Here is a 12,996-nt window from a genome sequence, read left to right on the forward strand (position 1 = left end):
TTTTTCAAATAAACCTTGTGTGTGGTTTGGCATTGCCTGGTTATGGATACATGAATACTTTGATGTCTCATGAAGTTAGATATATATTTGAAATAATAGTCCAAGTCACATTTGCAGAGTAAGCATATTCAGATATGGGAGTAAGTCTGTCTAATCACCATTTGCAGTAAGATGCTTATTCAGGAGTTTTAACTTAATAATAGAGTGGGCCAATATAAGCATCCTCATTGGTATGAACTCTATTTATTGAGGCAACATTCAAACATCTTCACAGCACTATTTACACAAACTTGCATCATTCATTAGCGTAAAAACAAATCCAACTTCGGAGAGGATTATAATTGAGCACAGGGCCATCTTTGGCCAGACCTTTATCTTATTATCACTTCAAACACACCGCTGCCTGCGATGGGAGTTGTTTGTTGCAAAAAATCATCTGTGTTTTTACAGAAATAGTTGGAGAGGACAGAGAGATAATTAAGTTTTCATGCTCTGTGGTTAATTATTCCGAGACCGGGTACACCAAAGCACCTTGAGACAATACCAAAAGACAATACCAAACACTTTACAGGAACTGTAGAGTTGGTTGTATAAATAATTTCCGCCTCAAATTTTAATAATTAGGAAGGGAGACTTAGTATTTATTACATAGATTTATTTAATATTCTCCAACTGTTATAATTAATGGTAAATTCCCAAAGGTAAATGGCTGGTGTGGACATGACATGCTGACATGCTGTGGTGACCCTTTTGTTGCAAAGTCTTTCAACTTTTCTTCACAGCAGTCCCCGTCTGCAGGTTTGTAATGTTGTACCGAGGGTCAGTGAAAGGGTGAGCTCTTTGAAAGCATTAGGTTGGAGAACCTAGGTGATAAAAAAAAGCCCCTTTAGCTTCTCTTGAAGTGAAGTGAATGTATTTGTCAGATTTCCCCACACAGAGAAAGGGAAATGATATCCTGTAATTGCTGTGGCAGGCTTTCAACATTTTCTGTTGAGGCTTTGCAGAAAATATCAAATTCCTGCTTTTTTTCCTAACTACTCCCCTTTTTTCCTTGCTGCAACTGCAGAAATGTTGGTTTAGTGTTATGCCTGTGAGCTCCCCCCCTACACACACACACCCCTTTCCAGCACCCCCACCCCCCTGTCACACTGAAGTGGTTATTTTTAGTGTTGGGGATGCAGCTCGCTCAGCCCACATCCGGCTGCACAGAGAGATTAATGGAGCACGAGAGAAAGAGATAGAAAGAGAGCACACGTGCATCCTTGCCACATGGCAGGGGGAGCTTGTCAGTGCGAGTCATTGACTGAGAGGGAGAGAGAGGACCAATGACTGACTGACAGGTTTTATTTGAGAGAGGGGGAGTGTTGGCAAGAGTGTGGTTAAGGTGTATCTGCCATTTTATGTCTGTTAAAGCAAAAAAAAAAAAAAAATTTGATGCCATTTTTTTCTGCCAAATGTATATTTAATGCTTCCAGGGAAAGGAGGCATCCTTTCCTCTCCAGCCTTTTCTGCCTCATCAGCAGCTAATTTACAAGGAAGTTACTTTATCTACATTATCATGCATGCTATCCTTTGACTGACTAACAGAGATACTCAAAGTTTGTCTCTTTGTCAGCATCAGTTTTTCATACTTCACGTTGGATGGATTAAATAACGAGGACTATTTCTATTACTTTCTATTTCAGGGGGAGACTGTAGGCCATGCATTATGAAGTAGTTCCTCTCACAGTCTGGCCCACATACTCAAGGAATGTTAAAGGGCTTGTTTTTGAGATGCAATTAGATTGATATTTAATGAATCCTTGTATTTCTTTCCCAAAATGTAACATCAGAGAAAAGAAGCAATCAGCAGGGATTAAAAAACCCAGCTCTGAATATTAAAAGCTCTCTGCTGAACATGGGGATGCTGGGTAACAGCAGGGTGCAGGATTGTATGAATAATGAATAAGCATTTGACGTCACTGTGGTTTTAAAAAGTCAGTCTTTACTCCAGAGGTCCCTGCGCGGTGGAGCTGGGGTGGCTTTTCAGCAGCGCTTCATCCGCTGTGTCAAAACAAATAGCAGTGCTTCATCTCTTACCCAGCATACGCTATTTTTACCCACACAAGAATACATACACATTAATCATTAAGAGATGAGAGGGCAAGTGCCCACTCTCTAACCTGGCATCACCTTTTACTGTCACCTGCACTAACTGGCCCTCTGGTGCTGTGACTCAGAGATTCTGACACTTCCGGCTGAACAGATACAGTCCCTCATACAGAGATGGTGGCATTAAGCACAAAGAGGATAGAGGAGTCGTAGCCTGAGGAGAGCAAGAACAATGCCAGGCTCATGTCAATCACCAGCCAACTGCCTTAGTGACCAACTCATTGCTACATTTGCAGAAAGAAAACATCAAATCTTCAAAACCTCTGACAAAATAAAGATTCAAGCTCACTTTTTCAGTGAGTGGACTCATCTCTTCTTTGTTTTTCTCCATTTGTTTACAGTGAAGAAAGCCAAGCTAGATGGACCCCAAGGTGAGCCATGTTGTGTTTACATCATCCATGTGTTGCTTGTTTTTACTGCGCAAGATTTATGCACAAGTTAAACTATGACTAATGCTAATGCTTTTTCTTTTTCAGAGAAATTTAACACATACGTGACCCTGAAGGTGCAGAATGTTAAGAGCACAACCATTGCTGTGCGCGGCAGTCAGCCGTGCTGGGAGCAGGATTTCATGTTGTGAGTGCTTCTCCACATCTCTCACTTCTTCTGCTTCTTTATATCTCACCATGCCTTTTTCCCTATTAGCTGTCGTCTTCTTCTGCAGAACTGCCACTTCAATTTTGTTTAACTGTGGGATATTCTTTGCTGCATTATGTTGACCCCTCATGTCTTAGTCATCTCCATTCTTCACATCTAGAGGATTAGATGTGAAGCGTTTCTGGAAGACATTCACTGAACATGTTTCTTTCACACACTCTCCTGCCACTTAAGCCCATAGACTGATTGAGCCGTGGACATGGTCTTTTGGTTTTCCTTAATTGCCATATCAGAATAAAAGCTCAAACAAACTTTCCATCAAGCCAGAAACTGTCAAAAAAAGAAAAGAGGTGGAGTTGAGGCACATCTTCAGCATCCTAGCAAACAGCTACAATGTACCTGCATATCCATCGACTCATCAACTTTGCAAATTCATGTCAAAGTCGTGAAAATGGAACATGTAAGACTGTGAATTAAAAAAAACAAAAAAAAAACAGTGAGCTTACTGGACATTCATGTTGTAGCTATTGGCTTCAAGCTTGTTTCAAATAGCCAAACTGTTCCCATGTTACATTTCAAAGCTCATCCAACACAGCAAACTCAGACTACCACTTCACACTCAGAGAAACAGACTAACTGAATAGTGGACACTACAGCATTCAGTTTTATTTAACTCATCCAGGCTGCATTGTGGCATTTCAAGGATTTGTGGAATCTTTAACCGCACAGTGTAAGTGCAGAGTGTTACAAGAGTGTAATCCTGGATTGTTGAAGTGTTCACATATCTCTGCTCTCTTTCTTTTTTGCTCTGGTTCTTCTTACACTGCAGCTTTTCAATTCAAAGATGTATCTTCCTCTCAAAGGCTAAAAACAAATAACATTGTATTCAAACTGTAAAGATATTTGTGGTCTTAAAGGTCCTATGTTAAGCTCCTTTTCTGCAGTTCAATATGGATCATTGATGTCTTCATGAAATGGTAGTAACATGTTTTGGTCCAAAAGCCAATAAATCAAGCACAGCAGCATTGTTTCCAGGCTCTCATAGCCCCTCTGTTCAGAACGGTCTGATTTAGTGGGCGTTACCTTCATATGTAAATGAGCCACCGCTGAAACCAACCCTGCTCTTCCACGTCACTGAGAGCGGCGCCACGAGCTACAAGTGCACAATGTTTAGAAAACAGCGAAGCTCGTTTACCATAACATTACAGGCTGAAACAACAGGCTAACTGCAGCTAAAGTTAGCATCCTGAAGCTAACACAGAGACAGGGGGAACACTGAGGAAAAGCTCTTACATCTGCTCCACAGCACACAGCATTTAAAATACTCACATTTCCAGGGTCTGAGGTTTGTTGGTGGATGGTTGGTAATGTGCCTGGACTCAGGACCAGTCTATTCGCTAGCCCTCTGTTGTACTGTCCAAAGTTGGAAAAGCAGTCGGCCGTGAAGTGACTAGCACACACATGCACAGTTTTACTGAGTGTAGCTGGCACATTTCTTGATAAATGAACTCTAGCCACTTAGTCTTGTCTTCTTCTGAGATGGGAAGCTTGTGCATGGATCTATGTGGCTGTTTACAGCCCAAAACAGAGCAGTGATGGCTCTTCAACTTTGGCATTCTCCTCCCCTGGAGATTTCTCACCACCAGCGGGGAGGGGGTTCGGGGGTATCTGCTCTGGTGGACCAATCAGGTCAGACTTGCTCCTGATTGGTCAAAAAAGGGAATCGCTTGCGTCGGCAATACCCCTAAATCCAAACAGCTCGTTTTAGGTCAGGATTTTACATCCACAAGCACTACTAAGTACAGGTTTGGTCATTAAATGTCAAATTTTGTGGGCTGGGAGGAAAACCAAAGACCCACAAATTTCACTAAAAGTCTTAATAAAGTGATTTTTGCACAATATGGGACCTTTAATGAAGTAAAGCACATTTCAGAAAAAAAGAGTCAGCAAATGTCAATATCAGATGGAAGATGCTCATCCATATTGATTTTTAAATTATCGTAAATAAATAATTACGGAGCACTTTTGATTCATAAGAATAGAGCTGTCACCTCAGGGGGTCATTTCATTAGGGCACAGATGCTGAGCACCACACAGCAGCAGCTTCAGCTGTGACATTTCTGCTCCCTCAGAGAAGTTATTTTTTGCCCACTTACCCCTGCTTCCTCTCTGTCTCTTTGAAGACAGAGGGATGACATAACACCTGGGATGTTTGAGCTGCTCCAGCACAGTTCACACATCTCACTGTAGATGGTGTCTCCAGGCTTCATCACACCTCACACTGTAATTCCAAAGCTGTCTATTGAGGAAACTGTCAAAACAAAATATAAAGACATGTTTTTTTTCTTCTCACTATAAAATGCTGAAATTAAACAATGCATACTGCTTTTCTCTGTCTTTACATTTCTCATTTCTCATCACCATATCTGGTCCCTCTCTCCATAATCTTTTTGAAACCATTTAACCATTTGCCAAAGCACTCTCTCTGCTCCTAAGAAAACAGAGGATGCAGTTTCATATCAAAGCTGAGACTATTTTTAGCTTTTGATTCACTTAAGACAGCCTGTGGTCTTGAGTAAAGGCACTGTTGGACGATGAGAAATGATGATCTGAGTCACTTGACGAACCCTTTAGTTCAGACCTCAGCTGTCTGCAGTGTTTGCGAGTGCATCTCGATAGAAACAATGATTTACAAAGTTCACTTTGTTTGTAACACACGCACACAGATAGTGTCTGCTGTCGTCCTATCTGAGCTCTCGCTTGTATCCTGCTGGCAGACTGCTTCACAATCACCTGCTCACCCCGTCTTAATGCTGAATGACTCATTTCCCTCAGCAGATTGAATCACAGTGCATATCCATCACCAGGTTTAATGCAGCTCTTGAAGGAGTAGACTGTGTATCTGTTGAAAACCCTCTGCACCCTGAGATGTCTGTGTGCAAGCCTGTCTCACAGCTCATTATGACATGCTGAATTATCTTAATCTCTTTCTGTGCTTTTTCCTAACTCTTTTTATTTCTTTTTTTCTCTCTCTCACTTTCTCTTTCTGCTGAGCAGTGAGATAAACCGCTTAGATTTGGGCTTAACAGTGGAGGTATGGAATAAAGGGCTGATCTGGGACACCATGGTGGGGACCTTATGGATCCCCCTGCGCAGCATACGGCAGTCCAATGAGGTACACTCCCTTCCTCTCACTGACTGAGGCTCCGAGCATTGGATTTTATCTGCCTCACATTTCATCTATACTCCTGCCAGAGTAATACATGAATGCAATCAGTGTAACAACCTGAAAAGCATAGAGGTTGGAAACTCACGAAACCTTGAGTTTGCTTTAATTAAAGCCACAAAGTGGGACCTTGAGGTGGATTTTCTCAAACCTTTTCTGGTTTGAATAGTAGACATTTTGTATTTTACATTTGAGCTGGTTACGTAAGTTTATATTTAACTTATTTGACACTTCATCTTGTCATTTCTGTGGCTGAATACGTTTCAGGGCTGAACTGATTAGAAGTTGGCTAACTTTTGCAGTTTTTTCATGCGTTTAGTCTTTGTCATTATCCTCTTTTTAAATGTTAACTGCTCCTAAAATGCCACCTTTCACAGTGTAAGGCAGCCTGTACCACTTTTGCGTAGCCTATGGTATCTGGCGGGATCATTTTCTGATTTCTGGAGGTAAATATATTGTTTTGCCTGATGCCAGTAAGTGGCAGTAACTTTATCTTTATTTTAACTTTGAATTCATGATTTGAGATATTTAGGGTTTCTGGGATATTTTTGTTTTTTATTGTTTGGCTGAAGAGCTAGTTTTTAGCAAAAATTCAAAACAAACAATAGGGACACTAGACAGTTTAAAAGTACAGCAATAGGTTAATATCACAGTTAAAGAAAGTAAAGAGGGGAAGTTGCTATATGGACCTTCTGGTGTCCTACAGTAAGTCAGTCAGTCTGAACAGGCTGTATAGAAGTGAATCATTAAAACAAAGATGTATTTGCACTTTTAGATTGATCTGGTGACCGTAAGGCATCAGACTGGAGTGTTGTTAGTTTAGCACCCTTTGAAAGATTACCTCATGTACACACACAATGAAGTAACTTGATTATTGCTGTACTTTTATTTCTGGCCTCTCCACCTCTTTTTCCAGGACGGTCCAGGTCAGTGGCTGACCCTGGACTCCAATGCGATCATGGCGGAGAATGAGATCTGTGGAACCAAAGACCCGACCTTTCACCGGCTGCTGCTTGACACTCGCTTTGAACTGCCACTAGGTCTGTCCTTTTTATCCAAGTTATATTTATAGCATCTGGGGATTGATGAAAAAAATGTTGTTTTCTTTACACAAGTTAGGTTTCAAGTATCTGGCCATCTGCCAAAAAACTGTAACACATAATGTCTGCTCTACTGTCTTTGTAACTAGAAATAGTACCACTGTTTTTAATCGTTTAGTCTTTATGGAACAAGAGCAAACCCTTTTTGTTTCAGCAAGACCACATCAGCTATTGAGCCATTTTCTGTCTTGGAGCAATCTATCCATGTCCTTCTCCATGTTGATTAAGATGCGTAATTGAGGCTATATAGAGGGATTATTTGTTTATCAACAATGGCGGATGCGCGCGCAACTTGGGTGCAGAAGCACTGCGGAGTATAATGGTTTGTCAACTGATGTGGAGGAGTTAACAACCAAAAAACACATTTTTTAACTTAATGTCACTTTGACAGATGGTAAAATGCTCCCAGGTTTGTGAAATAGCAGTGAGTGAACAGAAGAGATAAGCAAGTGGACAGATATTAGCTGGACAGACGTTTTTAGCAGAGAAACCTGGTGTGTACCCAGAGAGGAAACACAACTCTCACTCGATGCTCATGACTGTATAATCTGAGGACATTTATCAGACTGTGACAAACCAGGATGTAAACATTGTTTCATAATATTCCCTAATTTTACTTTGGTCATAAAATCTGTTTCTGTTAATCATAATTTATAGGTTCACTCATTATTTACTGTCCATATTTAGTCCATGTTTGGTCAGAACCTCAGCCCCGAACCAACTTTTTCATTAAATAAACAAAGTCAAATCTGTATTTTGAGTATCAGCAGTTAATATTGCTTGTTTGCAGTCAAACCTGGTTAACTGAGGTTGGATAAGGAATACACATTTAATTACACACACGCAGACATCGCTGGCGTTTCAGTGTAAAACATGACCCTGTTAACTGGTGACTCTCGGCCTTTAATCACGGCTGCCGTTGGCTGAAAGTCACCAGTTAGCATGGTCGCTATTAACGCCAAAACACCGGTTGTGCTGTAACGGTCGAAACTTGACAGAAGTTGCCTCTATTGTGTAGTATTGTTTTTGACAGCTGTCCACAGAAAACCTGTACATTTTGATGCCTCTAACAGGTTGAATTTAGTGTTTAAAAAACGCTAACTCATCTGAATGAATGGAGCTTAATGCTGCTTCTGCAGTAAAGATGCGTGCACATCTTTATGATGACATAGACTGATAATCCCTCCATGGAGATATGTTTTATCATCCAGTATGTTATGAGCTCATTAAAGTAAAATGCTGAATTTTGTGTTGTTTGCTGCAGACATTCCAGAAGAAGAAGCACGGTACTGGGCCAAGAAACTTGAACAACTAAACGCCATGAGAGATCAAGATGTAAGAACTTAATTCTCTCTCATATTTCCTCTGCTGTCCCCACACCATCTGTCAACTATATCTCCTCATCTATTTATTTCTTCCTCTGTGTTTTCTTTCTTTCATAACCCCTCTTCCTTCCATTTTATTTTTTATTCTTCTCTCCCATATTCTTTCCAATCACACTCTCTGGCTGCCAATAACAGCAGAACTCCCAAAGTCAATATTCTTACCAGCAATTCTCCTCAGGGATTTGATGGATTTTGTTTCCTTCAATGCCTGTTGTTGTTTTTCTCTTGCAGTATGCCTATCAGGAAGAACAGGAGCGGCCCCTCCATGCTCCGTCTACACAGTGCTGTGAGTGTTAAAAAGCACTTTTCCATCCATCCCTCAATTCTGGTTTCTTTTAAAGCCACCACTTTTTTCCTCACCTCCCTCCTACCAATCATTTATTCCAAATAATCCTGAGAATGAAGCTTCACGTGGGGTAAAGTGAGGCTGATAGATGAAGCAAAGGATGAAGGGAGGGAGGTTTGCCTGAGCAGCAGTGTTGCATAAAGGTGCTGGCTGTGTGATAAATGTGATCAGACTTGTCAGACACACACCACCATGTCTGTCTGTCTGTCCGTCTGTTGAAATGACGACGACACAGAACGGATGGAAACATGTGTATCAATCTGTTAACAGAAGGGTTGTTTGGTGGCACGATGCGTGTGTGTGTGTGTGTGTGTGTTTTCTCATCTTTGTTAAGTAACATCACCAAGGCCAGCAGCATTTGCTCAAAAGCTGATATTTATCTGAGCTTCTTTAAATAGACTGAGCTTGTCTGAACTTACACTAATGTATGTTCACACTAATATATCCCCCCTCCATCCCCTTTTTATGCTCACATATGTACATCATCTAATTATTTCTCAGGGTTGCAAATCTCTGCGTGTTTGTTTGCCTGGCTTGCTGCCTGCCAGTGTCTTTAATTCTTGGCTCAAACCTAATTTGGTTTCCTAACGCTTTATCTTTGTGCAGGTAATTGGAGTCTGTGGGGAGATCAGCAAAGTAAGTTTCTCTCATGCACATCTGCCACTGACTAAGAGTAATGCTGTATTCATCATCCATGTTTCACTTAACGTAATGAGCTTCCTGTATAGACCATCAGCTGCCATAAGGAAAAATATATTTCACCCAAACGTCCTCTCTGAACTTCCCTTGAGTTTGTACCAATCCTCCCCATGAATACAGAGGTGATGTGTGAAACATAAAAGAATAAAAATTAACTAATCTTAGTCTTTACCAAGGGTACTTTTTTTACTTGGGGTACGTGTTCTTTGCACTCTTAACTTTCAAAACTATGTGACCTTACTTTTATCTATAGAAATGTTCTTGCCATGTTCAAATGATCAAAGACTTTGTAGTCTTAACTGAATTGTCTTCAAGATCCTGAAAAATACCCGCAGACAATATATAATACACTATATAATATAAAATTGTAATTAATTTATGATTTTTTTTCTAATTTAATCTACAGTAGGGAATAGTTAATCTTTCATCTGTAAAGTAGGCTAAGTAATTATTTTTTTGGCTTCAAGTACAAAAGAGTACAACATCATCAGCTGTTGGCATCCAGACTTAACTCGGGCACTGACACATGCATTTATGAATAAATGCAGCTTTCTGTTAAATAAACTATATAATCACTCCGTTTTTTATTGCTCGATCATGGTGAATACTTGAGATAGAAAGTGTTAATTTATTTTCAGTGTGTTTTCTATTTCTGAAACAAAGTTCCAAATTTGTGTATGACAGCCAGCTTGGCACCAGACAGATTGTGCTAAAAACAGCTATTACGTATTCAAATATGGAGGCCCTCTTAGATTTTTCACCATAATAAAAGTTACATCCATGGTACCTCCTGGTTACACTGTCTCAACGTGTCTGATCTTCCCGCTTTGTTTGTGTGAACAGACGAGGATCCAGACAGCGCTGTGGATGACAGAGACAGTGACTACCGCAGTGAAACCAGTAACAGCATCCCACCTCCCTACTACACCACCTCCCAGCCTAATGCTTCCATGCACCAGTATCCCATGAGGCACCAGCAGTACAGACACTCCTACAGTGAAGACATGCAAGACCTGGACTATGACCACAGAGCAATGAGGTATAGCACCTTACAACTGCTTTGAAGCCGTAATCTGAGACCAAGTGTTTTTCTTTTCTTAAAATTATGATGGCAGGTAATAAGGAACAGGAGGAAATGTTTTTGAAGAAGAGAAAAAAAACACTGTTTAATTTTCAGTACTGTTTGTAAGATAAGACTTTCCATGCTAGCTTGATCTTGAGCCTATTGCAGAGACAGCTCAGGCCCTGGGGTCTTTTTTGTCTCACTGTATTGTTCATGGTAACATGTTTTCCCATTGTGCTCTCCTCCTCTAGAGAATATCCCTGACTTAAGTGTATACAAGCATGTTGGGGCGTGCACTTCTTGTATACAGGTCACATATGAAGTGGGCCTTTGTGGTTATCTTTCCAGTGTATGAGTGTGTGAGTGTGCATGTGTGAGTGTGTGCGTGCCTGCATCTGTGTGTGCATGGAGACCATGTTAGCATCGCAAACCCCTCGTGATATCCCTTGTCTGAACTGTTTTGCAGTTAAATAACAAAATTTCTGGACATAATAGTGTTTCTGATTATTTTTGGAAATGTTTTTTAAGGTGGCAGAAGCTTACTGAAAATGCTTTGCTCAGAAAAGCTGAAACAGAGAATTTGACATTCTCGTTTGGTAAGATTCAAATGGGTAAAATAACATTTAAAATGCACAGCTGATAGGGCCTTTGTGCAGAAAACCAAGCAATACATTTATTTTTTCCTTTCAGTTTGTATTCAAACAATGTTAAAGTTTATTTTTAAACATTGGAAGAGGTTTTACTTGCTGTTATCAGTATATGGGGAGATCTCCTCTTTGGCTTCTAATTTAAGTGTTGTGTTAAGTTCACAACCTACTTTTATAGATCCCGATTCTTTCTGAATTTAGTGAAGGCAGAGTTTTTAAAGCAATTAAGGAGCCTTGACCTTTAGTGTGAAGAATGCTCTGGTTGAGAAACTTGCAAAAGAACATGTAACTCTAGCATATGTAAATTTCAGGTCTGTGTTTGTTTTGGGAATTGGATTTTTCACTCAGAAAATGATATCAAAAAACAACTGGTTATTTGATTTTTCATTTCAAATTCAAAAATGAAAATTGTAAAACTTGGTGATTTTCATTTTCTATTTCCAAAAACAAAAGATAAAATGTCAGTAGACAGAAACAAAAAAAAGGCTGTTTTTTCACATTGTGCAACCAGAAGATCCCTTTCAAAGTAAGAGCCCCAGTCAGGTGCTGTGTTGGCTAAAACATGGGTGACCCCAAACCAAGACATGATACCCCTTCATCATCCTTTCTCCATGTGTAGGTCTCGTGTAGAAAATGAAATGCAAAACAAAACAAACAAACAAGCACGACCTCCACGTTGAAATTGGACAGTGCAATGTGTGTGCATTTTTTTTTGTGGCACTCTTACTTTGAAAGGCAACTTTTGGTTGCACACATGAAAAATTGGCATTTTTTTGTTTCTGTCTTCTGATGTTTTTTTTCTGCTTTTAGAAACAGAAACCGAAAATCAAACGGTTTTTCAAGTTTCGATTTTGAATTTTAATGTGAAAATCAAGTAACCACTTGTTTAATTTTTTTTAATACCGTTTTCTGAATGGAAAATCCAAATACCGAAACATACACGGACCATTTTTGATGATAACCAATAGGCTATATGATTGCATTACAACCCAACCATTACTCCTATGTTACCCCTCATATGATCTGCGCTTAAAGCAATCGTATCTATAAACACACGCTTTTCAGCCACTGTTTTGCAGAATCTACCTGCAAAAATTGCATTATTAAGCTAAAAAGACACAAAAGTACCTGTTTTATTGTAGCTTTGTCTGCTGAAGCCCTCACAAAACACATTTTTAGTGCATTTGAATTTGTCCCTCTTAACTCACTATGTTGTAGACAAAATAAAAATGTCTGAGAGAATGATCACAGCTTGTAAAACCTGCATCAATGTTCACATGAACCCCCGCCTCTTGTTCAAAGACAACCCAGAAAACCTGTGATTGTGTCTAAAGCCATGCAGTGCAGAGGTTCACTTTGGTTAGAGCTTTCATTTAAAGCATTTGCTCTGAGCTCTACTGATGCTCCTCTCCCACCTCTCCCCTCCTCCCTACCTTCCTCCCTGCTCCTCTTACCAGACGCTATGATAGTTTAGACTCGGCCACCAACGGGCGCAGCGATATCGACTCAGGCTCAGGGTCGAGCCGGCGCACCAGCCGTCAGTATTCTCTAGACAGTAGGCATTCACTGTCCGATAGGTGGGTCTCTGTACCTCCTCTCCAACTCCTCCTGCTCTTCCTTCTTCCTGCTCCGGCCTGTGACTCCGTCTCGCTGTGACGTCAGTGGTGGACTTGTCCCGTCCTCCTCGCTCACTGTGCTTGCATGCATGCGCTCTTACCCTATCTCTCTTTATGTATATTTATACTTTTTTATAGAAAATTTCTGGTCCTGCATCTACTGTGT

At 40.4% G+C, this 12,996-nt stretch overlaps 1 protein-coding gene across 1 annotated transcript in view; it reads left to right on the forward strand.

The window, feature by feature from the left end:
- unc13a (unc-13 homolog A (C. elegans)) overlaps positions 1-12,996 on the forward strand; it is a 51,364-nt gene that overhangs the window by 2,035 nt on the left and 36,333 nt on the right. Inside the window, exons 2-10 of the mRNA XM_074667644.1 lie at positions 2,493-2,522; positions 2,628-2,727; positions 5,806-5,923; positions 6,891-7,014; positions 8,339-8,409; positions 8,691-8,745; positions 9,412-9,441; positions 10,348-10,543; positions 12,672-12,791. Of these exons, the coding sequence (XP_074523745.1) occupies positions 2,493-2,522; positions 2,628-2,727; positions 5,806-5,923; positions 6,891-7,014; positions 8,339-8,409; positions 8,691-8,745; positions 9,412-9,441; positions 10,348-10,543; positions 12,672-12,791 (844 nt within the window). The remainder of the gene's footprint in view (positions 1-2,492; positions 2,523-2,627; positions 2,728-5,805; positions 5,924-6,890; positions 7,015-8,338; positions 8,410-8,690; positions 8,746-9,411; positions 9,442-10,347; positions 10,544-12,671; positions 12,792-12,996) is intronic.

The sequence above is a fragment of the Halichoeres trimaculatus genome, unplaced genomic scaffold (assembly GCF_033239565.1).
Source record: "Halichoeres trimaculatus isolate MK-OKI-2021-1 unplaced genomic scaffold, fHalTri1.1 fHalTri1_scaffold_4, whole genome shotgun sequence".
In the NCBI taxonomy this organism is placed as follows: Eukaryota; Metazoa; Chordata; class Actinopteri; order Labriformes; family Labridae; genus Halichoeres; species Halichoeres trimaculatus.